The sequence below is a fragment of the Amborella trichopoda genome, chromosome 3, assembly GCF_054954075.1.
Source record: "Amborella trichopoda isolate Santa Cruz 75 chromosome 3, AtrichopodaSantaCruz75HAP2 v2.0, whole genome shotgun sequence".
In the NCBI taxonomy this organism is placed as follows: Eukaryota; Viridiplantae; Streptophyta; class Magnoliopsida; order Amborellales; family Amborellaceae; genus Amborella; species Amborella trichopoda.
Window position 1 is genome coordinate 46,426,365 of NC_142338.1, and position 24,243 is coordinate 46,450,607.

Sequence of the window (24,243 nt, forward strand, 5' to 3'; positions counted from 1 at the left end):
AAGGAAACACTTGTAGGGAGAGAAGGACCAAGTGTTGCCTCTCAATGGCCTCTTGTCTCTCTTATCACGTGCCTCTTCCTTTTCTCTTCTTATTTTTTTCCCTTTTAAAATATATTTTAAATGGGGTAGAAAAAGAAAAGAACGAAACTAAAAACTTGCGCCTTTTATTTTTCAAATATTTTAGAAACACCCTTTTTTCCTTTAACATAACTCCTTGCAATGAGAGCAAAGTACAATATTCCTTCACTGTCACGTCCAAAAAAGAAAAAAAAGGATCCATCTCACTTTTGTTATATCCCATGGATGAATATGAAGATACTTGCACTTCGCCTTAATTGTTCAGAAGCTGCTACTTCATTCTGACTTCTACCTGATACCATTGTCATCCAGATCAATTAAACTGGGTTTTAGTATCATGTAAGTTTCTAACAGAACCTGACTTGGATAAATCACTTAGAATTCTAAATTACTTTGTTAGTGCTTAATCATACCTTTTCATGATTAGCAGAATCTCTCATTGGGTGCCTTTGTAACAATGCGTTCTGTGAGATGCAGGTGGTTTCAGTTTGAAAGTAACTTGGACATATTTCATGAATTCATTTACTGGGTTCTTCCCTTTTTTTTTTTTCTTTTTTATTCTTTTTTATTCTTTTTGGGTAGTTCAGTGGTAGGATTTGAACTTGGAATGTAGTGATGCTATCATCAACAACTTAACCAATCAAGCCCATGCTCAAATTTTAAAGATGCTTGGTGGTTCATTTTCACATCCTACACAAGCTCATGAATTCCGTTTAACAATTAACATATTTAAATGAAGTATGTGGTTTCAAATTCCAATTGTTCAACAATGATGAAGTGGTATGCATCGTTGAAGGAGGACCATGAAATTTGAATGTTAAGATCCTGCAAACCTATTTCTTACGTGAACTGAGAGAGTTCTCAATCCTTTGGCTATTCCTTTCTAGAAGTATGTACTGTGTGACCCATGTGCTATGAACTGAGAGAGTTCTCAATCCTTTGGCTATTCCTTTCTAGAAGTATGTACTGTGTGAAAGGACCTTGAGTTTTGAATGTTGAGGAAGGAAATTACTATTTCTTGAGTGAAGAAGATATTGTTCTTTGTGGCCATGTGCCACTAATTGCCCCTAATTGGGATAAAGAGAGAGATAGAGAGAGAGATCTTGATCATTCAGCTATTTCTTAATGGAAATCGAAAATTCTAACCATTTGAGTAAAGAAGCTAATAACATTCGGCTTGCTAATACTGGTTGGTGATATCACTTATGCCTCACATAAGATGTACTGCTTATCCACACATACTTATAGACTAAACTCATAAATACATTCTGAGATAGCAAATAAAATAATCTATTGTAGGTGTTCAAAGGCCCAGAGAAATCCAAATTTGTGCCTAAAATCCTTGAGTACCTAGTCGCCTGCAACATCAACTTGAGGGCAATTCACTTCCAAATCATGGAACCTCATCTAGCTCCCATTTCTTATTCTATTACCTTTTCTGTGTATTTGCAAACTTGCATAACTAAATACAGTGTCTAGTTTGGTCCCCTCAAACGCTACCATGGTTGTTCATGGGTTTTTCCACTAGTATTGAGGACACTATGAGGCATTTTGCTTGTTCGGGTGCTTGAACCTTCTCTAGTAAGTCAATTGTATGTATTCATGAAATGTGCAAATTGCATCCAATTACGTCTCTATTTATGCGAGTATCATTGTTTCTGAATTTTGTTGATTGTGCTTACAGATCAATTATCCACTTGAGTGACTTACTTATTCATGCATAAAAGAATTATGATCCTTTTTACAATTTAGTTTCCTAGTGGCATCAAATTTTGTGCTTATCTTTCAAATAGTTGTGTTATGTATTGATATGTGTGTCCCCAACATAGAGATTAATCCATACTGCATGCTTCCAAATCATGGAGATTGCTGGATCTCAATGTAATGCTACTGTAATTGGAAGTTTCCACAACCCAAATGACCAATTTCTTTGACCTCAGATCATTGGAAATTTTTTTTAATATTCTTTCCAGTGCAAGACATGCCCTTGATTCTGAATCCCCTTGCCTGGTCGAAAATACAAAATACATGGAAATGCGCGTTCTTAAATTTCTGCACAATTTTCAATATAACAGCAAAAACCTGAAATAACTCAAAATTATTGTGAAGGTCAAACCAATCGGATGTTTACTTGATTCATGTAGAGATGAGGAATAAAAATTCCCATGGGTCTGAGGTTGATCCGTCTTTTTACATTTTGAAAGAAGCAAGTGAATGGGAGTTCTTGGGGGAGGCACCTCAAATGTATTCGGACTCTCAAATTTTGTTATTGCTGCAAGAGACGGTCATTATGCCATCTTTTGGTGTCCAAATTATATCTCTTCGATCAAAGGTTGTGCAATTATTCTTATCAGGCATTTGTTATGAACCATAGTGACTCTTCACATCTCAATTCATAACCATTTATAGAATTCTCATATGCCAAATACACCCTAAGTGTGCAATATACTTAAACCATGGTGAGTCATTGTTCCTTTTTATTGTTTTTCAACCGAACATTTGTACTGTTATGTTTTCCATTGTCTTAGTGGCTCTAGAGTACTTTGGCTTGTCAAGCAACCTGCCATTAATAGGCAATTCATTAAATAGGAACTTACCAGGTATTATTCGTTGGTGTTGTGTCTTCTAACAAATTTGTCCTTTTGGTAATTTGTTACAGACATTTAAAAGCTTTTAGGAAATAGAGAACTTGAGTTTAATTCCACAATAGTGAGAAATTTCGTAGGTCTGTATGTGGAATATGTAGTGTTGAGTGTTGGGTACTTCGGGGAAAAAGTATTTCTTTTTGCTGCTCAAGCTTGGAGCATGTGTGCATGTGGCAATGGACTGCCATAATGTTGTAGTGTGGCAAATGAAATACCACAATAGATTCTTTTCACCTTTCCCTCACCATACTTGTACGCTATCGGTCATTGAGAAAGATATAGAGAGAAAAACTGTGGACTACGATGGAATTTGTACACTATTTTCTGATCTCGCATATGTGTGATTACGTGGCATGTGATGGATGCACACCCTTTTGAGTTCCCAATAGCATGATATATGCATAATCCTATACTTCTTGTTTTTTCACACCACCAACTCTCTTAAGCACCAACTCTCTTCCCCATCCCACCAACTCTCTTGCATATGTTATGATCTCTCTCACACATCCACTGACTCTTTTACGCATCTCAGAAACTCTTGCATATACCTCTTGCATATACCAGCCGCTCTCCAATGATGGGTTTATTGAACAACTCATAAAAGGAGCAAGATTTGGGGTAAGTGAAACATAAGGCAAACCTTGCCCCTTCTCGCTCTCTCTCTACAAAGCATTTCTCTCCCTCTTAACATATTTTTATAGTTTCCTTTGCCAAGAGTGTGATCCCCCCTTTCTATTAGCAAAGAGTCCTTCCCTTTTCTTGCATTGTGTTCTAAGGTTCTCCTCCATTGTGAGAAGTGGCTGACTACAAACGTATTCGAAACAATGTGCTTCACTGGGCAGTTGTATCATGGGGTGACTTCGCCATGGACCCTACTGTATCTCGGGCATTTGAGTAGGAGGCCTCAATCACCTAAGCGGCTCCATTCTTTTATCTTAAGGACTAGAAGCACTTATTTGGATTGTTTTCGAGTTCTATTTTTTACAAAATCTAGATTTATAGGACCTCAAAAACCAACACTTTCAAGGTGATCGAGCATGGCAATGGTCAGGCAAAAGTTATGCATCCAGATTTGATTATATTGGACCAGTTGACGTGTCTAACTGCAAGAGATGACAGCAAAAGGTCTTGTTCCTTCTCAAGTCCTTGAAGTTGGCCCATGTGTTGATTGAGCCTTGTCCACCTTTGACGTTACCATAGTCGACCCCTTTGCAAACCAAACTTCCGATACCAACTCAACCACAAGATGCATTAATCTTGATTGGCATGGATGCTTGAGCAAAGTTAAGTGTTAAATAGATGAAGGGCTAGCATTTATTTATGGTTAGAGTTTATTAGAGAGCAAGTTAGTTTTATGTTTATTTTTTTTAAATAAGAAAATGTTAGACAATACAGAATAGAGAAGAATTTATTTTGGATCTTGCGAAAGATCTCTTTTACGGTGGACTCTCTTGTAGACCCTTGTAAGAGGGCAACATGTGGTCCCCTCCTCTCTTCTTTACCTCACTCTCTCTAGAGGCGGTTGTGAAGACCGATCTCCTTACTTGGTTAACCATAAGGTAACGTGAATTCTCATGGACCACAAAATTAGAGTATCATGTGTGCCTTCATTCGCCATTTACAAAGGCGGTATTGAGTCTATAAATAGTGGCATGCAAGTCATGTAATAGGAAGGTGTGAAGAAAGTGAGTGGTGGTTGTAGAGAGCGAGTGGGTGGGTGAAGAAAGTGTGGAGTATTTGAAGAGTGAGTGGTGACGTGTGGAGTAGTGTGAAGAGAGAGAGTGTGTGGTAGAAAAGTGAAAGTTTGTAATGAGCCTCTAATTATTGAATTTAAAACATAACTTTTTATGTTCTCTTTCTCTATGTATAGTTCATTTTGCAGGAATTTTGCCATGTAATAAAAAGCCAAGAAAAATCCTACATGTCGTATTAGAGTCAGGTTTGGTCAGGGGCCATTTTATGTGAGCAGTGAGACACTATGAAGTCGATTGGTCAGGGACCAAACTTCTTGGTGGACGAGATTGATGAGGAACCCACCAATCACAATGGTGGACCTAGCAAATGCAATTGGAGGGTTTGAGAAGCTGAACAACCACAATTGTAACGGCAAATGCTCGTGCAAAGAATCTTACTTGCAAGGACATGATCTCTGGGGGGTTGGTGGTGGCAAAGAAATTGTCACACCCGTTAGAGAGAATGTTGAGGCGTTGTGATGATGGCGCATCAAGGCCGGAAAGGCCATTTCGTGCTAAAGACTAACAATTTAAAAAATGAACTGTTGGACCGCTTCTGAGAAGCCATCATTCCGAAAGAAGCCTGATATGCGTTGACAACACTATTTGCCAAAATGAATGATGCTCGATTGCAATTCCTAAAAAACAAGCTCATATCGATGTCCTAAGAAATGATGTTGATCAGCCAATACTTCACCAAAGTGAAAGCTCTCTGCCATGAGATCTCCAAACTCGACTGGAATCATGGATCATCAAGATGAGGATGAGACATCATCAGGAGAGGATTGAGACCCGAGTATAATAGTTTCATGGCAACCATCAGAGGTTGGGCGACCCAGCTGTCTCTTCTGGAGTTAGAAAGTCTACTAGCGAATCAGGACATGTTGGCCAAACAGATGGCCAGCGTATTCATAAAAGATGAAGTGTTTTTCACTCAGAAAAGCAAAGTGTCGAAGAAAGGAGAGACAATTGAGACCACTCGAAGGAGAGAGGCTCTCAGCAAGGGGGAGCTAGACAAGGCAATGCCGACATTGATCAACAATGAAGGAGACCTCGATGAGATGCATGTTACAACGGTGGTAAAAAAACCCACCATGCTCTCGACTATTGGTCGAAGAAAAAGAAGGTAGCTAACGGACATACGGTGACTGCGACAAGTCACCAGAGCGAGATTTAAGAAGAGTGGGATTCTTTGACATCCTTTGCGGTAGTTGAAGAGACCAAATTGATGAGTTCAGAAATGGCCTATTATTGATCGGCTGAAGGGCACATACCTGAATCAGTCGAATTGAGGCGATTGGAGGAACCTGAGGAGCTAGCTTTGAGCACAATCTCCAGCTCTGAAGTCATTGATTACAGTTGAGACTAGATCGATTCGAGCATCTCGAACCATATGATCGGAGACAAGGCTAAGTTCCTCAACTTGGCTGAATATAAGGGAGGCAAAGTCGTGGTTATAGCCAATAATGCGAGGCTGCCAATCACCCATATTCGTAAGGCTGTCTGCATGCCTTGATTCAATACAGGAGAAGCCCAGCTGTAGGAATTGTACTATGTACCAAGAATGAAGAAGAACTTGCTATTAGAAGTTGACAACATGCAACTTTGTTGTGGTTGTGGCCCAGATGATGTCAAGGTGTACTAAAGCTTGAAGTTGCCTAACCAACCAATTATGGAGGGCTGACAATTGAAGTTTGTTTAGATAATGTTAGTCGAATAATCTTATATACAAAAGACTTGACGAAGTGAGACCACTGATCTTTGGCATGCTGAGCTACGGCACATGGGCCTCAACAGATTGAAGATGATGATGGGTTGATCAATGGTGAGGGGACGTCCTCAGCTAGAAGTACAATCAGACATTGTGTGTGTAGGTTGTCAGTTTGGTAAGGCTCATTGACAACCATATATTGATTTAGAGTATCTAGCTTGCTGAAAATTATCTAGTCAGATGTATTTGGCCCAGTAAAGCAAATCTTGATTAGAGGCATGAAATACATGCTCATTGATGACTATTCAAGGTATGTGTGGGTGTATCCCATCATCATCATAATCAGAGCTTTTTCCAACTATTTGGGGTCGGCTACACGAATCCTAGTCCGCCATTTTTCTCTATCAAGGGCCATGCCCTCGGTGCGGCTATAATTCCCCATATCTTTTCTCACTACTTCCAATCATGTCCTTTTGGGCCTACCCCTTTCCCTTTTTGAGCCTTTCCTTCCACTTGAACCAACTTGTTCCTCTTAACAAGTACTGTACTAGGTCTGTGCTGCACATGGCCAGCCCATCTAAGCATACTTTCTCTCATCTTATTGGAGCCACACCTAATTTCTCATGAATATATTTATTTCGAATTCTATCCCTTATTGTCTTGCCAGTAATCCATCTCAACATCCTCACCTTAGCTAAACTCATCCTATGAGTATGTTGTTTCTTGGCTGCTCACATTCCGCTCCATAAAGCAAAACTGGTCTCATAACTGTCCTATCTACTGAAAGAAAATTCAGAGGTCTACTAAAGGAAAAGCCAGAGACTTTCGAGAAATTCAAAAAATTCTAAACAAAGGTCGAGGGGTAGACCTGCCAGAGGATTCGGTGTCTTTGCACTGACAATGGAGGGGAATACACATCAATAGAATTTTTGGCTTATTTAAAGAAGGTTGGCATTTAAAGCCAGCGGAACTGTCCCGACATCCCATAGGAGAATGGAGTGGCTGAGCGGAATAATCAACATCTAGCCGAAACTTGTAGCTTTATATTGCATGTTAAAAATGTTTCAAGTAGATTTTGGACCGAGTGTATGAAGACAATAATGCACATCATCAATCGACTACCTTAGCCAAAGTTGGGATTTATATCACCGTACAAGAGGCTTTGGAAGATCAAACCAACTGTAAGACATTTTAAAGTATTTGGTTGTGTTTGTTATGTGCTTGTTCCTGAAAATTTGTGCAGCAAGCTTGAGAAAAAGGCGCTATGGTGCATATTTGTTGAATATGACGCCAAAAGAAGCGGTGGAGGTGTTGTGACCCCACGACTGATGGATGTTATGTATCATGAGATGTGGTGTTTGATGAGGCATCATCCTAGTGTACTTTGAAAATCACACAAATACCACATACCGAAGATGAGAAAAGATTGATGGTCGAGGATATACTCAAGATGAAGAGCAGATTGAACCCAACCAGGAGGGCCAGATGAAGCACAACCCACAGATCACACCAAGAAGATTTTCCAGCCCATGGAGAGATGGTGTCCATCAGTCAAAGACACTTGAGTAAGCTTGACCAAGCTAGCTAGAAGAGGTTATTGAAGAACCACATTTATGGCAGTCAATCAGGGCCAGAAAACTGAACCTTAAATATGTGGTTGCTGCATTGGCCGAAGTAGATGATATACGAGAACCAACCTCATACGAAGAAGCACATCACAGTGCAGAATGGCAGAAGGCTATAGAGGAGGAAATCTCAACTCTAGAAAAGAACCACAGTAGAACCCAATTCTTAAGCCAAAGAAGGCAAATGTTGAGAGTGAAATTGAGGCCGAGAAGATTTCAAAGAAAGTGAAAAAGAAGAACAAGAAAAGACTGAAAAGGAGAAGAAAAATAAAAGACTAGAAGAAGATCGGAGTACGCCAGTGTTGGGGATAATTCTAAGACCTCCTCTCTCTAAATGGGTTTCTTGAGGCAGTTATGAGGACTGACCTCCTTACTTGGTTAACCATGAGGTAATGTGGACCCTCAAGGACTACACAATTAAAGTATCATGCGTCCCTTTATTCACTATTTACAAAGGCGGTATTGAGTCTATAAATAGTGGGACGCAACTTGTGAAATAGGAAGTGGTGTGAAGAAAGTGAGTGGTGCGTGTAGAGAGAGAGAATGGGTGGGTGAAGAACGTGGGTGAAGTATTTGATGAGGGAGTGGTGATGTGTGGAGTAGGGCAAAGAGAGAGACAATGTGTAGTAGAAAGTGAAAGTGTAACGAGTGTCTGGTCATTGAATATAAAACATAATTTTTTATGATTCTCTTTCTTTATGTATAGTTCATCTTGTAGGAATTCTAGCGTGTAATATCCTACAACCCTGAGAGAATATATTCTCTCACCTTTTATTTTTTGATTCGTTTATTTTCTTTCTCCTTGTCCTTATGTCAGTTGGTATCAGAACTTTAGAAGATCTATTCATCATGATGCCACCAGATTTTGCACTTTTAATTGAGTAGATCTTGCCACAATTGTGGAGGTTGCGAATAAACAAATTAAAGAGGGCATAAATAAAGCCATAGAAGATATTTGAATCGAGATCTGCAAAATTAGAGTTGAGATCGGCAAAATAAATCATTGGTTGCAACTGTTAGAAAATTCAAAGTCACTGAGAAGAAGGTGCTCGTTATCTAGTAGATCTAACACTAAATCTTAACCTTTGAGATCAAATGGAGAAGAAAATTGAATATATTGGATATCATGACGAGGTAAGTCTCAATTGGGATGATGTAAACAACCACCCAAGAGTGCTACAAATTTTGATAACCAATTATGAAGTAGAAAATGCACCAGTTGAAGCATGTGAAATACCTTTTGAACTTAGAAGACAAATCAAAGTTATGCTCAAGAGCCCAGAGTTCTACTACAAGTTGTAGATTAAGTGTTTTAATAATGGTTCATTGACGAAGTAACCAAGTGAATAGTAGGACTCCATCCCCAACTATTTAGATGTCATACAAATGATGCAGTGAACACAACAAGCTTGAGGTCTAGCTCTTCCCAACCCTATGAGAATGATGCAATGGGTTTTTAATGTTTGTATTTTACTAGTTTATTTAGATATTAAAATTGGGTTTCAGGTTATTTGGGCTTTTAGCGTTCTTTGTGGTATTCTTGTCTTTTTTAGTTGTAGAGAATGGAGGCGTATGGTTGGACGATAAATGTTAAACAGATGAAGCACTAGGATTTAATTGTGGTTACAGTTTCTTAAGAAGCAAGTTAGGCTTCAGTCTTTATATAAATATATATCATTTTCGGTCTTGCGAAAAGATCTTTTTTTGGAGTTAGACTCCCTTGCAGACATTGAGAGAGGGTATATCCTCTCACTTTTTATTTTTATTTCTTTATTTTTTAGATTTGTTTATTTCTTACCCCTCGTCCTTGCATTACACATACTTGTGCCCACGTCAAACTGTTGTTTAACTTGCATGTTGACACAGGAAGAAAATGTGGGAAATTGAATCCACCCTTTTTTTAAACCTTAAACAAGTAAAACCAACAATAATAGAAAAAGAACATAGCTGTAAATCATGCCAAGAGAATAAATTTCTTTTATAATTTAAAATTCATTCCCATGCCTCCCAAAATATGACATCCAACCTTTTATAAGCCTATGAACCCTAATTTAACTTGAGATCCAAGCAAACATTTAAGACTCTACCCTTAAAACATTAATAAAATTCTAAAAATACCCTATGAATAGTAACTTGTGAACAGTACACACATGAACAGTGCCATGAATAGTAAATAAAGAAAATATAAGAAAATCTTAGAATAAAAAAAAAAAACTTAAAATCCTAAAAATAATCCCTAAGACTAAAATCAAAATATACATCCTTTAAAATTGAATAGAATTTAAAAATAAGTATAATTTTGCTCCCATCACATTTGAACTTTCCATTAGTAAAGGAATTACGAGATGTACTGGAGTAAATAAAAAATTAATGGTGCTGGACAAAATTATTTTAATTTTTTGTTTAATTTCAAGATGTGTATATTTTAATTTTAGTTTTAGGATTTATTTTTAGGGTTTTTAAGTTCTTTAGGGATTCTAGGGTTTTTTATATTTTGATCTTTTAGTATTTACAAGTACTGTTCATGTTATTTTCATTGGTACTGTTCACATGTTCACAAGGGTATTTTTTGAAATTTGAGTATTGTTTAGGGGTATTTTAGAGTTTTAAATGTTTACTTTGATTTCAAGGTAATTTTAGGGTTTCATAGGCTTATAAAAGGTTGGACATCGTATTTTGGGAGGCTTATGTTATTGGAATGAATTTTATTTTATGAAAGAATAAAATTCTTGTCTTGACTTGATATACAACCCTGTTCTTTCTCTATTATTGCTAATTTTACTTGTTTAAAGAGCAAGAAAGGAGTGCATTTAATTTTCCACCTATCCTTCTTGCATCAAGCGAGGCCTAGTCATTGAGGTCTTAATCGTAATGATGCTGATCTGATCCAACTACGCAAGGAAATCAACAACTTGATGGAGAGTGTTACAGAGCTATTGCTGCACAAGCGAGGCCAGCAATGGCGTGCCTTGAAAGAAGAGAAATCTACCAGGATAGATCCAAATTGAGAGGGTTTTTATGGAGAATAGTGCGAATCAGAGCTCGAGTTGAGTGGTTGCGGATTGATGATGTGTTAAACTACATAGATATGTTCAATATGTGATGGCATTGACGGGAGCATAGTTTTGAAGAAGAACTCGACTACAACCCTTTTCAACTCCGTGTTCTGTGTGTAGAGTCGAGTGAAGAGGAAATTGATAGAAGACCTCTCAATGGGGGACACTACTCTAGGGTTTTCTATTCGAAGAACGATACTATTTATTTTGATGCAAGTTGTATAAAAAAATCAGTAAGTTGTAGATTGAGATTTACCTCAATCTTTTACGAATGCTCAGATGAAGAATAAGATCTTACAAGATATCTAATCTATGATAACAAAAAAGTTTTCGTGGGTGAACCGGTCTTTTGACGAAGAAAGATGATCTCAAGAATATCAAAGAGGTAGAGCATTCAAGGTATTTAGGGCATTGGAATCATAATAGTGTAGTGGAAGCATGGTCGTCTTAGAATTTGCAAATTGTGGGCTTCGATCTAGAGAGTAATAAAATAAATGTCGAGAAAGTGTCGAACGACCACAAAATTGAGTTTGGAGTATGTTACATGATTTTCAATGAGAGTTTAAGGATAGCCGTACTTGATAAATTTACATTGATTGGTCAATACACATATGAAGATCCTTGTCTTAAGGATGTCTTCTCACCACAATTAATCTTTGAGCCAACAAAGAAGAAAAATATGGACGAAGGTGGTTTTGATGCTGAATTCATCTTAGTACAGTTCAAAACTCGAAGACGAGTTTTCTTCAACTAAGGAAGAATGATGCAGGACGATATTATTCTAATTATTAATTGTTGTTTAATTTCAAGAGATGTATGTTTTAATTTTAGTTTTAGGATTTATTTTTAGGGTTTTTAAGTTTCCTAGGGATTCTAGGGTTTTTTTATTATTTTATATTTTTGTTTACTGTTCATTGGTACTGTTGATATTGCTGTTCATGCGTACTATTCACAAGTTACTATTCACACGTTATTGTTCACAGGGGTATTTCTTGAATTTTAGTATTGTTAGGGGTATTTTAGAGTCTTAACTGTTCACTTCGATCTCAAGGCAATTTGAGGGTTTCATAGGCTTATAAAATGTTGGATGTCACATTTTAGGAGGCTTATATTGTTGGGATGAATTTTATTTCATGAACAAGCAAGTTCTTCTTCTCTGGGCTTGATTTACAACCGTGTTCTTTCTCCATTATTGTTCATTTTACTTGTTTAAGTTTTAGAAAATAGTGAATTTAATTTCCCACCTTTTCCTTCCTACATCAATTGAGGATGCCGGTAAAAAAAGTGCTCGGCACACCACTATCTTGATGTTATAGTAGTTTATGATAAGCCAATTCTTACCCAAGTGCATGAATTGCAACTTCTTGCCAATGAGATTATTATTGAGGGTATGAATCTTTTCAAGTGTCAGCAATCATTGCTAAATTGCCCTCTTCTTAGAAAGATTATCGTAGTATGCTACAATGCTAAAACGCAAACTCGAGGCCATTGTTCTTGGAAGACCTCATATGACATTTTTGAATTGAGGAAGAGACTTGTCTGTATGACATGAAGGAGGAGAGGTCTGGGCTTATTCCTAATGGATATGTTATTGAAAGTTTTAAAAGAAAATTTAAACTAAAACTCCACGGAAAGTTAAGCAATCTAAAAGAAAGGAAGTGAAGAAATTTGAAAAAGAATAGGAAGAATGACAAGGAGAAACTGCGGCATTTGTCTTTTTTTTGGTAAGCCTAGTCATCACAAGAGAGTGATTAGGCTTTGAAAGTAGCAAAGAGCCATACACAAATGTGACAGAAGAGAGGTTTATAGCTGTAAGATCCGAGTTGATGATGATATTTGGTGATTAAGAATTGGTGGATTGACTCCAGTGCTACCAAACGTCTCCCATGATAGGTCTTGTTGAGACCTGTGAATTTGTAGGGCATAGGCTAATACTATACATGGGCAACTCGTCCACTACCAAGTAGTGGGTAAACAGACAGTTGAAATGAAATTGGCATCTGGGGAAGTCCTCACCTTGCTTGATGTGTAACATGCCCTAGAAGTTTCAAAAGACCCTGTTCTTGTACTATTATATGGTTCAAACTTGTATTTAATAAGATAAGTTTTTCTAAACCTTCTTCATCAAGGGTGTGCCCCCTTTTTCTCGCTCGTGTGACTATGCGGCTGCAAGATATATATGGATAGAGGGAATTCTTACAAGCAAAAAGGGCACACACATTTTCAATATAAAGTGCAAAATGTACTTGCAATGAGGGTTTACAACCTCCCAGATTCAGTTAGGGAAGTCCTTTTAGACCCCCTGCCTATATCATGGCAGAGGGAAGCGCCTATGCATTCTGGACAGCAGATTGGGATGCAGAGGGTAAGGGACACAATAGATCTCCCTTAAGGTGCCCACACATTTTGGACAGCAGATTGGGATGTAGAGGGTAAGGGACACAGTAGAACTTCATTGAGGCTGAGGAACATAGGCCTCCCCTTGTACATCCCAAGCGTATATGATTTGGGGGGAGTTTGACCTAGCCTCTTCACCAACAATGGCCATGGGAATGGGGTTTCTCTCTCTTTTTGCTAGTATTTTGGGTTCATTTAGGTTCAATCTTGTTAACCTAGTGTTAGGATAGATGGTTAAGTCTTTCTCACTTTAGAGTTAGAGAAACTTGAGGACTAAGTTAAGGATTTTCTTTATCAACAAGTCTCTTTCTCTAGATAGTGCTCTCTCTAGACACTCAACCTTCTAACCCCTCTCTGAAACCCCTAACCTAAGAAGTGGACAAGGTGTCGGCCTTATATGGAAGTGAAATGAATCGAGGATGGTTAATTAAAGTATAGATAGTCCATGGGTGGATTATTAACTATTTGTCTCATCACTTTGCAAAAGGCAATTTTATTGTGATTTTGGGGAAAATCACATATTACCCTTGGAAACTATGGGGATCCATATACCCATTCATTCCCCTGCTTCCGCCATTTTTCACAGTTATGCGGTCATTTTGGCTCTGTGGAGAATTGGTATAAAGGCATTTTGCATCAAATTTCACTAAAAAAGTCCAAGTATTGAGCGAGTTATGAGTGTTTTTGTCAATGTGGGTCAAAATTTCAGCATCACCAAAATTTAGCATGAATTTTCCTTAATCCGTCATCTTTTGTCTTTGATTTATGCATGATTCGGGCTGGGAACCCCCATGATATGTAGATGTATAGTAACTCATTCAACAAGGAACAACCTAGCCAAATTCAGCCAGTTTCACTATAGGATTTGGGAGAAATGACCAAAACAAAATGGGGATTTCAAGCTATTTTTTGCTGTATTTTTGGCCTTCATGAGTAGTACTCAACACATGAATAGTATGCTACTATGAAATTCTTTTGAAAATAGTATCAAATGATATGGGAATGATATCAAAATTTTAAAGCTAAGCTTTTTGAGGACTTTGCTACTGTGGCTCTGTCAGTTACTGGTCTCTGGGGTTCTTTTAGTAAATCGACCCATTTTTCTGTGCTACCGAGGTTATTGTTCATGTTATCAAGATTGATGCTTGTATATCATGGCCTCCCCATATCGCAATGGCCTGATTTTTGGGGACTATCTTGTGGGCTCCTTGGGTTAAATTTTAGTCCATTTTGGGTGCTCATCTGCATTCTTTATGATGGGCTTTGACCCACATCCCTTAATAGCTGTTCAATCGTATGTTTTGGGTCACAACCTATCCTAATGCTCATGGTTTTTATTTGTTAAGTCCACCACCAAGTATTAGGATCCTCCAAAATTGACCCTAATGACTAGTTATTTGGGGTCCTTCTCGAGATCTTCTATCACTTCCGCCGGTTTTCGAGCGTATGTTTTGCCGGCTTTCTTTTTGAGAGGACAACCCTGCACTTCTGTGGTTGGCAAGCCATCCTCTACTAGAAAACATTGTCATCTATCATTCCTGTTAAGGGTTTTTCGGATAGAATGAAGCCTCGATTACCCATCCCTAGGTTTTAAGCTTGTTTTTGAGAGTGAGTTGCTATATATGGTCAAATGGATGCTCTAAAACAGAAATATACCCAAAAAGGGTTATGCGTATAATGGAATGTTCCAGTTGAAGACTATTATTGAAGATGATTCCTCTTCTATATACTTGCTTAAATCTCCTTTTATGTGGGATTGTGGACTAGGACATTAGTTTTGGGATTCATGGAAAATGATGGACTTGAATTTCATTCATAAATGTGTCAATAATGATAACGCCTTATGTAATGCGTGAAATGATGGACTTGAATTTCATTCATAAATGTGTCAATAATGATAATGCCTTATGTAATGCGTGAATGCATTTCATTCATAAATCTGTCAATAATGATAATGCCTTATGTAATGTGTGAATGCAATCTAAGCTCATAATAAAACCTTTTCTCCAAATGGAGAAGTTCCAAAATCTTAGAACGATCCTAGTGGGGTATATGATCTTAAGAATGTGAACACCATGGATTTAAAAAATATTTTATCACTTTTGTGATGATGTTCTAGATGTGCATGTTGTTGGGGTCATGGCCTTTCAAGGCCTGACGCCACTATTTTCTTATAGTTCTTAGTCACAATGGGAGTGAACAAGAATACCGTGACTCGTGAGATCTTTACGTGCTGTGATCTAGAGTTGGTATCCTTAGAGTCACAAAACCCAGAATCATGAGGATTGAGCTTGAGGGGTAATAAACGAAAAAGGTTGAGGGTTATCCCTAGTCTGGGATGGTGCGAGAATTCCTCATGATCATATAAGCCAGGCATGAGTAAAGTGTTTTGGATCAGACAATTACTGAAGCTATAGTATTACTGCAAGGATTTTTGAGAGCCCTGTGTGAGATGGTCAGGCTTTGAGAGGACATAAACCATATCCTTGACCTCGAACCATCTCACGGCATGTTCATAGGCACTCACAAATGGGATGCCGCTCTTTTTAGTTTTGATCGACTGAAAAGAGCTTTGTACATGTGTAAAAAAGCGAGCCACCGCATCCAAAATAGTGCATGTCCTTGGAGGTTCGCCTGCAATCCACTATAATTCCAGAACCAGACCATGTATTAAGTTTACTTTAATAAGCCAAACATCCATTAACCCTAATCTCTAAGTATTTTCCCCCAAGATGCCCTCGTTGAGATTAGAGAACTTCTAGAGAGAGAAAGGGAGAGAAAAATGGGAGGTCCCCCTTTTGTTGTGTTTCTTAAGGCTTAGCCATGGTGGCCTATTGAGCATAATAACTTGTGTGATCCATAGCCATCAAGAAGGAGCCTTGTTGTCATCTTCCTCACTCACTATTTCTGGTCTAAGCCACACCAAACAGCAACATATATGCTACTTCCATCTTCATTTCTACAATGATTTCATGCTCCCTTTATGCCTAGATGATCTACCTTGCCATCTAGTATAATTTACTTCATGTTGACATAACTTTCTCATCGTTGTTATGAGTATTTCTTACTAAAATTTGCAGAGATTTTCATCATAAATCAGCAAGCATTTGGAGCTCCTAATGAGTTCTAGATGATGATTTTATAAGCCCAAGCTATGCCAAGATCTTTTTACTCTCGCTTGTTAATATCCCACAAAATTTCTCATAGTTTGCATCCTTGGCCACCACACCATCTCTCTTCATGTTGAAGTATATCAGTCCCCTCTTGGAATTAAATTAGTGTAGTAAGCTTGATACATATTTGCTTCCCTTGACGTAGATCCATTTGAGCCATTAATCTTGTGCTATCGAAAGTGAGCATTCATATAGCATGTAACAATGCTTCAAAAATCACCGATCCGGATTGCGAATCGTCTTGGGCGATCCGGTTCATGTATATCGAGAACCAGCCAGTTCGAGCCGGTTCGTACTGGTTCACTAATAGAACTGGCCGGTTTTGTCAGAGAACCAGATGGAACCATCGATGAACCGGATTAAAAAATTTGAATGTTTTTTTTAAGAGAGAGGTAGTGGTCAACCCCACCCTTTTTAATATTCTTTGTTTCTTCTTTTTGAAAAATGAGACCGGCTCACCATTTTATCTCAAAGCGAGAAACTACTTTATAGTTAAACATTAAAAAAGGCCCGTTTTTTACCTCTGTGAGAAATCACATTTGCTTCAGCATTCATCTCCCCATTTATTATAGGCTTGTGCCCCCCATTTCATCCTCTTTCTTCCCCATGTGGGATATAAGCCCCCATCCTTTTACACCATCACCTTCACTAAATGAATAAAATTGGGCCCAAGCCACTACGTTCACTCAGACCATTCATTCATGTAATGAAATTGAGCCTAACAAGAAAATTAAGCCATCGTGTTCACTCAAGCCATTTGAATCAAAGCATGCCAAAATAAAATTAAGCCCAATATGAAGCTTAGAGTGGTGATGGGAAATGAAAAGCACGTACTTAGAAAAATGAAGTAAAAAGAAATTTAACAAGAGTACTCACAAGAAAATATCAAGTTAAAATGAAGCAAAAGAAAATTTAGAAAAAATTAACAGAGCAACATAGTAATGGGGATTATATAAATATTACAAAACAGAGATAGGGGGATCCATTTTACTGCATTGAGTTACATTTTAAATTATATTTTGACTAGAAAATGGATGTAGTGGTCAACAAACACCCAGGCGTGAAACAAGTTCTCAATATTTATATTTTTAACAGAATAATAAAAAATATACATTAAAATACGCCCAATTACTTTGAAAACATAAAAAACTACAATTTTAAGAAATTTTAGTGATATTTCGATTTTTTTTTATTCCGAAACAAGCTGATCCGGCTGATTCTGTGATCCACCAATCCGACCCGGTTTTTTGAGGTGGTCAATCCGGGTCGCCGATCTGTATTTTTAAACCTTGGTATGTACATAAGTCTTAGGCCATAAACCGGTGGCTTCCCATGATTATGTACATACTTAGTTAAGTCCATGTATTTTGGAAATTGATTGTCTTTGGTCTTGTCATTTATGTGCCTTGATGTTTTACATGTGTATCTTGCTGGGAGTTGTGCGGAAGTAACGTTCTTGTTGTTTTTAATCAATCTCTAAGTCGTGGTTTGAGTAGGACTAGTTTGGGGACCAAAGTGTGATTTTATGTATTTGTTTTGGGTGTATGTAATGGTAGAATTATGTTCACCTCAGAAGATATGGTGCTGTAAATTTCTTTAAAAGGCATTGTAAGTTACATTGGAGTCATTTTAAAAATTTAAATCGTGTATCCTTGAAAACAAGGCCCTATACACTCACTAGTGCTACCAGAGCTGAGCCTCATAGTGTCCTAGTTCAACTCTTCTAGATTGTATTTAGGTGTGCAAAAGTCTCTAATCATGGTGGCAAAAGTAATTTTGGTCGGCTTCTTGAAACATGAGATGTTTAATGAGACTAATTACCATGAGTGGGGGAGAAAAGTGGGATATGTGATGCGTGAAGAAGACCTCCCACTTCTCTCCCAACCACCCACCAAAGACCAAACCAAGGGTAATGCTTCTGGTTTTGGATAAATCTGGCTCCCAAAATTCATTGGATGACCTTGTAATCACTTTCAAGCTTCCCTTAGCGCTTATAGGCCTACTAAACATCTGAAGAATGTGCTGCACAAGGGTCTCTAGAGAACTTTAAAATGATATTTAGGGATATAGAAGGTCTTAAGGATGATATGCACAACATTGGGAATTTTGAAAGGTTCATTTTTCTGTGAATTTAACCTGTATGTCATCCCATTCTAGATGTGCTTAGAAGTTGTACAAAGTGTATTCTGTGCTGGGGATGCAATTCTACATTAGCATTAGGGATGCAATTTTACATTAGCTTCCCTTGACGCATCAAGCATCCATTATAAATATGAATACAAAAAAGTGGTAGTCCCACCAAAGGAGTAAACCTAGTGGTAAAAAGTTATTCTTCAAACAATATCATTTTAAAATATAAAATTTATTTATTTTATACGTTAACGATCCCCATGTTATAGATTATATATTCCTAAAAAATTGGGTTCCAAATCCATCTAAAAAATGGATCATGGAGAGAGGACACACATGTATATTTAAGTCCGCAGACTTGTAGAAACCATGTCCATCAGGAAATGGGCTCGAAGTGCTTTCATCAAATTCTGATACGAGGTGTATTGGTTTGCTTGACAGAATCATTATATTTTAAATGCCGGTTTTGGTGCCCATGCATAGGTTCTAGATGCACTTTTCCAGTCTGTGCAATAGTTCTAATGCAGGTCGAACATACTTCTAGGCAATTTCTTTTCCGGATATGAATTGAACCCTCATTTGGAGCATTCAAAGTGGATGAGACTTTACAAGCAATGGAAATGCTTTAGGAAAGTTCAAAATTTATTCAAAGTTACACTTTGAAGTTGGTACACCAGTAATTTGCTTAAGACAAATTTCTAATTGCAATATGACCCAAAGTCTTTCAAAAAATAACAAGAGGTAAAACAAAAAAAAGCCAGATGAAACTGAATGGGTAATTCAAGTTGCAGTTTCAACATATATTTCTGCTACAAAATAATCCAAAAATTTGAGAAAAATCATCTCTTGTGAGCTAGCTGACTACCCTTGTATGAATTGGGGCTCTGAGATGCTATAATGCCTCACCCTCAGCCTGAGACTTGGACTTTGGATGTGACTAATGGCCTATGGCCAGAAGCACTAGAAAAAGATTAGAGATATAACTAGGATGACTTTTCAAGTATTCATATGCGTATTGTTCATTTCTTATCTTATCTCGTTTTGAATCCTAAGCAAAGTGTAACAAAATTCCTTTTCTCAAAAGCTTTTCAAGTAGAGTCCTTTGTTTGAAGTCTCTGTATTAAATGGTTTCGGCTTTTTCTTTCTCAAAAAAATGGTTTCAGCTTTTTCCATCTCTACTCCCAAGTCGGACCTCAATGGAAGAAGGATTGTGACCAAGATTTTCTGTTGCTGCACACAGACTCCTTACGCAAAGCATTCCCGTGGGAACTAATTCCAGGGCTTGCAAAGCTACCATTTCGAACCTGAGAAGAAAACCTCCTGAGGCGTACTTTCTATTGTTTGCCAATGTGACAGAGGATCTATTTTTCTTAGTGAAAACTGCTTTGAGGAATAGATTTGTTATGATTTGCGGTGAACCATTCTTGATCATTCGTGTGAACTGGTTTTGGCTAAACTAATTTTAACTTCTCTCTTAGATTCTAAAGTCTGCAGCCCAAATCCTCGGACCTCTCCTATAGATTTCAAACACAATTTGGAATCCTGAAACTGAGCATCCCGACATCCATATTTCTCTTTTATGATGACGGACACCTACAAGTTGTCCATATCTAAACATATAGGCCTTTGCATGTCTGTGTGGGTGTGTATGTGCGTGAGTGTGTATACGTGAGAAAGGGAGGGAGGGAGGGTCATGGCGATTACATGTGCATAGATCTGATTCAATGTTGGTGTTTTAGCAAAGGGTTGAGATAATGCCTGAGAAGCCGAAAAGTAAATATAATCATTTATTGACCATGATGGGAGTGGAAAATAACATCCATAGAAGGAAAGAAGGCATGGAGATTCAAGTAACTGAGATCAACGATTCATGCTCAACTGCTTTCTGTAATATCAACCTCAAAACTGCTGGTATCCCTTGCTTCTTTTCCTTCATGCTCATTAAATTGTGTTTATTGAGGATTTTGATTTTCCTTTCTTTTTGTTTTGGTTGAAAATGATTTATGTGTCAGCAACAGATTCTTTCATTTTACTCATGTAATGTGTCTAAGGTGTTCTGAAAGCAGCTAAACATAATATATTATTTTGCATATTTATCATCAGCTGCAGCAATAGGAATATCGTTGTCTGCTAGCCTACTAGCTTATAGTCTTATGTATAGTAAGTTACAAATTTAATCTTTCGTACGTTACAATGTCCTTTCTTTTTGTTGGAGCCCAGTATTCGAAAAAGGCATTGCAAATTGAAGTCTAAAAAATGAAAAGCCGTTAATCAGAAAAGGTCTTTAATTAGTTGTGGCTAATTGAACTCCCTTTAAACATGTGCTATCATTAAAGTCCCAAGCCTAGTCAATCACTCTGAACTTTCACATAAACCCTAACTAAATCAAAATTTTAAACAGGTATAGTTTCTTTTCAAAGATTTTATTGATGGTTTTTATGCAATGCACTTCGTCTGCAGAACCAGGATCAAAATTGACAAGACAATGGAGGGGTCCTCCTATTCGGATGTCTCTGCCAAGCTTCAGGTTTGACCATCAAACATCCATTTGGGGATTGATCGTCATCTTATGTCTTTTCTTTGACTTCCTTTCCTTTTTCTACGGAGCAAACTTTTATCTTCATTTTTGTGCCAAAAGATTGACTGATTTAATTGTTGAAATCATAGCGGCCACACTGAGCACCATCCTCAGTTTCTTAAGTACTCATGTGACATTGAGTGCAGGTTAGTCTGCCTCCTTTACATCCTCTTAGTTCGATTCTTTTTCCATTAAATGGCATGCATCTGCGCTTGTATATGTACATTTTAAAGTTTGTATCTTGCCTTTGATACTGTTTGTCAACTTCCCCAAAGTCTCCCAGTAACTTGCTGATTAGAATTTTAGAAGCACTGCATTTGTCTCTCTTATTTGCTCCATTCATTAATTTAAACTCGATTAAGATTCTAGAGTGACTGGATTTTTTTATTTTAAAGCATGAATGCATATGGTGTTCTGAAATTAACATGAGGCTTAAGTAGACCAATCATCAATAAAAGTAACAAAATATTTAAAGCCAGCGTAAGAATCAACTGGGACTGGTCCCCACACATTAGAATGTATCATATAAAAGGGTTTTTTTGAACATGCATAGAAGACTGAGAAGAAGTCTTGTCTATTTTGAAAATTTACAAACTTCGCAAGAATGAGAGTTTAAAAATAGAGAGGGCATTAAAATTTTCAAAATTTTAACTGAAGGGTGTTCAAATCTCCAATGCCACAATTTATCAATATCAGAATTATCTTGACTGGCAACCAAAGCCTTATTTTCTTGATTAAATAAATATAGCCCTTGAGACTGACCAAAGCTTTATTCTCCTGATTAAATAACGGGTGCGGTTTGTATAGAGCCTAGGCTCTAAACAATCAAATTAGAGCCTACCTTCAAATAGTGTCGACAAATACGGTTTCAATACTGGAAATTTTTGTGATAGCTTTCAAATATATTTTCATTTTTATTTATAAACTTTAAAGCTTCAAAAATAATGTAGATCGACATATCTACGAAAACTTGAAAATCTTGAAAATTGACAGTCTAAAAATGCATTACAAAATACACTATTTTCAAAACTTGAAATCCATTTTTTTCTCATGTCCATGCATCTTGATGTCGAGATGATCAATTGAGGATATTTGGGCATCAAAACAACATCGTCTAGTGAAAGTTTTGAGGTAGGCTCAAATTTGATTGTTTAGAGCCTCAGCTCTATATAAACCTTTCCTTTAAATAAATATAGCCTATGAGACAATCTTCCTTTACCAATCTTTATCCCCGCTGCCTGGTCTTGGAAAGTCATAAAGTTGGGTGAAAAAATGACATTGCAATTCATGCTCTGAGTAATTTTACTAACAGACATCAAGTTAGAGGAAAAGGAAGGCATAACTTCAGAGTTTTGAGACTTGGAAAAGAACTTGGCCTTACTAACACCATAGACAAGAATCAATGAACCATTTGCAATAGATATAATGTTCATATTTTCATTATTTTTGAGATTAGATAAACATTGTAAATTACCAGTCATATGATCTATAGTCCTTAAGCCTATATTATCTATGGAAAAGTGTCACTTGAAGACATGAAAGCATAAGGGTTACCTGTGTCTAAGAATGAAGAAGGAACCTGTGTGGAGGAAGAACCATTGTTGTTACATGGTTGCTGATAATGATCACAATTGCAGTAATGAGCTTGAGTGGTTGCGGTCTGAGCTGTAGATCTGTCGGCTGTCTTGTTATTAATGGGCCTTAAGTGTGGGTATAATACCCAACACCTATCCTTCACATATTTAGTCTTACTCTTATTAATAATAGTAATAAAATGATCAACCTCTGCCATAGTCGCGAGTGCTTTGATGCTACGCATTAATCGGTGTGACTACTCTTCTAAGGGGCTGGGGGTTTCGCAAGAGCAAAAAACTAGCAAGCTAGGCTTGAAAGCCAAGAAGCAATGACTAGCGCGGCGCATTAGCGCATCCGTTTTCTTGCACGCTATTATATAATCTAACTTTGCATATGATAATAACTCCATCTGAGGAATAAGGGCTAGCGTAGGAGAGTGAAGACTGAGAATGGTGGTTCCATGAGCTCAGTATGCATAGCAGAGGCTCACTTGGGTTTATAGCTAGATTGAAGACTTTTGTGAGCAGCTAAGCGACTTAGATTCTATAGAAGGCCTCGCTCTTCTTTTTCAAAAGCAACAGGCCAAGCCCAAGCAATGAGCAACCTCTACCATTGTCGCGAGAAGATGTGAATGACTATGATCATTAGGTGACTCAGAGGTCACAATCCTATACTGTTGTAGTGATCACATCTAGGATGCCTTCTATTATTATGGCCCCTTCCATTATTGCGATAATTGTTAGGTCCTCTACCTCCACCACTATTTTGAGGCCTTTTTGTTTCATATTTCTCATTATTAGCAACCAGAGAAATTTTTTCAACACTTGCTTTAGAGGTTTTCAAATAAAGATTCATGATTTTCTTTCTAGTTATGTGTCTAAATTTAGAGTTTTCAAAGAGAGAATGAGAAACAGCTCTCGACCAAGCAAGATAATTAAATCCATTCAAAAGAACAATAGTAAGTTTTATGCTAGAGTTAGGTTCTGAATCTGCCATTACAAAGAAATAAAAGGAGCCAGAAGATTGACCTGATCAGTGAATAGCAATTAAAGAGTAGAACACACCTTGATCGGAAATAACCGGAGACCCCAATGAGCACTATCGTTTCCCTCTCTAGAAATTTCCGACGCGTATGGAGCTGTTTCAAACCAAATCATGGGCCCTTGCAAAGAAATTAGCCGTCAATGGAAAATGCCGTAAAAAAGATAATGATAAGAGACTTTCAAATTCCTTTGATGCAAACCCTTTGATGCAAAAAGAGACGTGGATGGGGTTTTGCAAAATCCCTTTGATGCAAACCTTTTGATGCAAAAAAAGAATGACGTGAATGGGGTATTGCAAAATCCCTTTTATGCAAACCCTTCGATGCAGAAAGGAAGTTGTGAATGGGGTTTTGCAAATTAATGCCTGCAAATCCCACATGATCCATTTTGGCCGGGTGAAATAGAGTGCCTTCCAATTCATTGCCCCAAATGGATCGGCCATAAAAAAGACCCACAGCCTAGTGCAAGATAAGGACGTCGCTTTCAAGAAAGCAAGGCC

At 37.6% G+C, this 24,243-nt stretch overlaps 1 protein-coding gene and 1 long non-coding RNA gene across 9 annotated transcripts in view; one reads left to right on the forward strand and one right to left on the reverse strand.

Moving 5' to 3' along the window:
- The window catches only part of LOC18443897 (protein NEOXANTHIN-DEFICIENT 1), a 31,304-nt gene that overhangs the window by 4,998 nt on the left and 2,063 nt on the right, over window positions 1–24,243 (forward strand). The window contains exons 7-9 of one of the 8 annotated variants that reach the window (XM_006854078.4): window positions 20,288–20,459; window positions 21,009–21,075; window positions 21,216–21,272. In XM_006854078.4, coding sequence (XP_006854140.2) covers window positions 20,288–20,459; window positions 21,009–21,075; window positions 21,216–21,272 — 296 coding nt within the window. Of the gene's footprint in view, window positions 1–19,711; window positions 19,903–20,287; window positions 20,460–21,008; window positions 21,376–24,243 lie in introns of those variants that run through there. The other 7 variants (XR_016051344.1, XM_020673363.2, XM_020673364.2 and 4 more) reach the window with 7 other exon arrangements.
- LOC148782907 (uncharacterized) lies at window positions 149–24,243 on the reverse strand. The gene is made up of 2 exons (XR_016051345.1): window positions 23,766–24,243; window positions 149–370 (listed from the first exon to the last, which is right to left on the reverse strand). It is a non-coding gene; the product is annotated as an uncharacterized LOC148782907 (long non-coding RNA).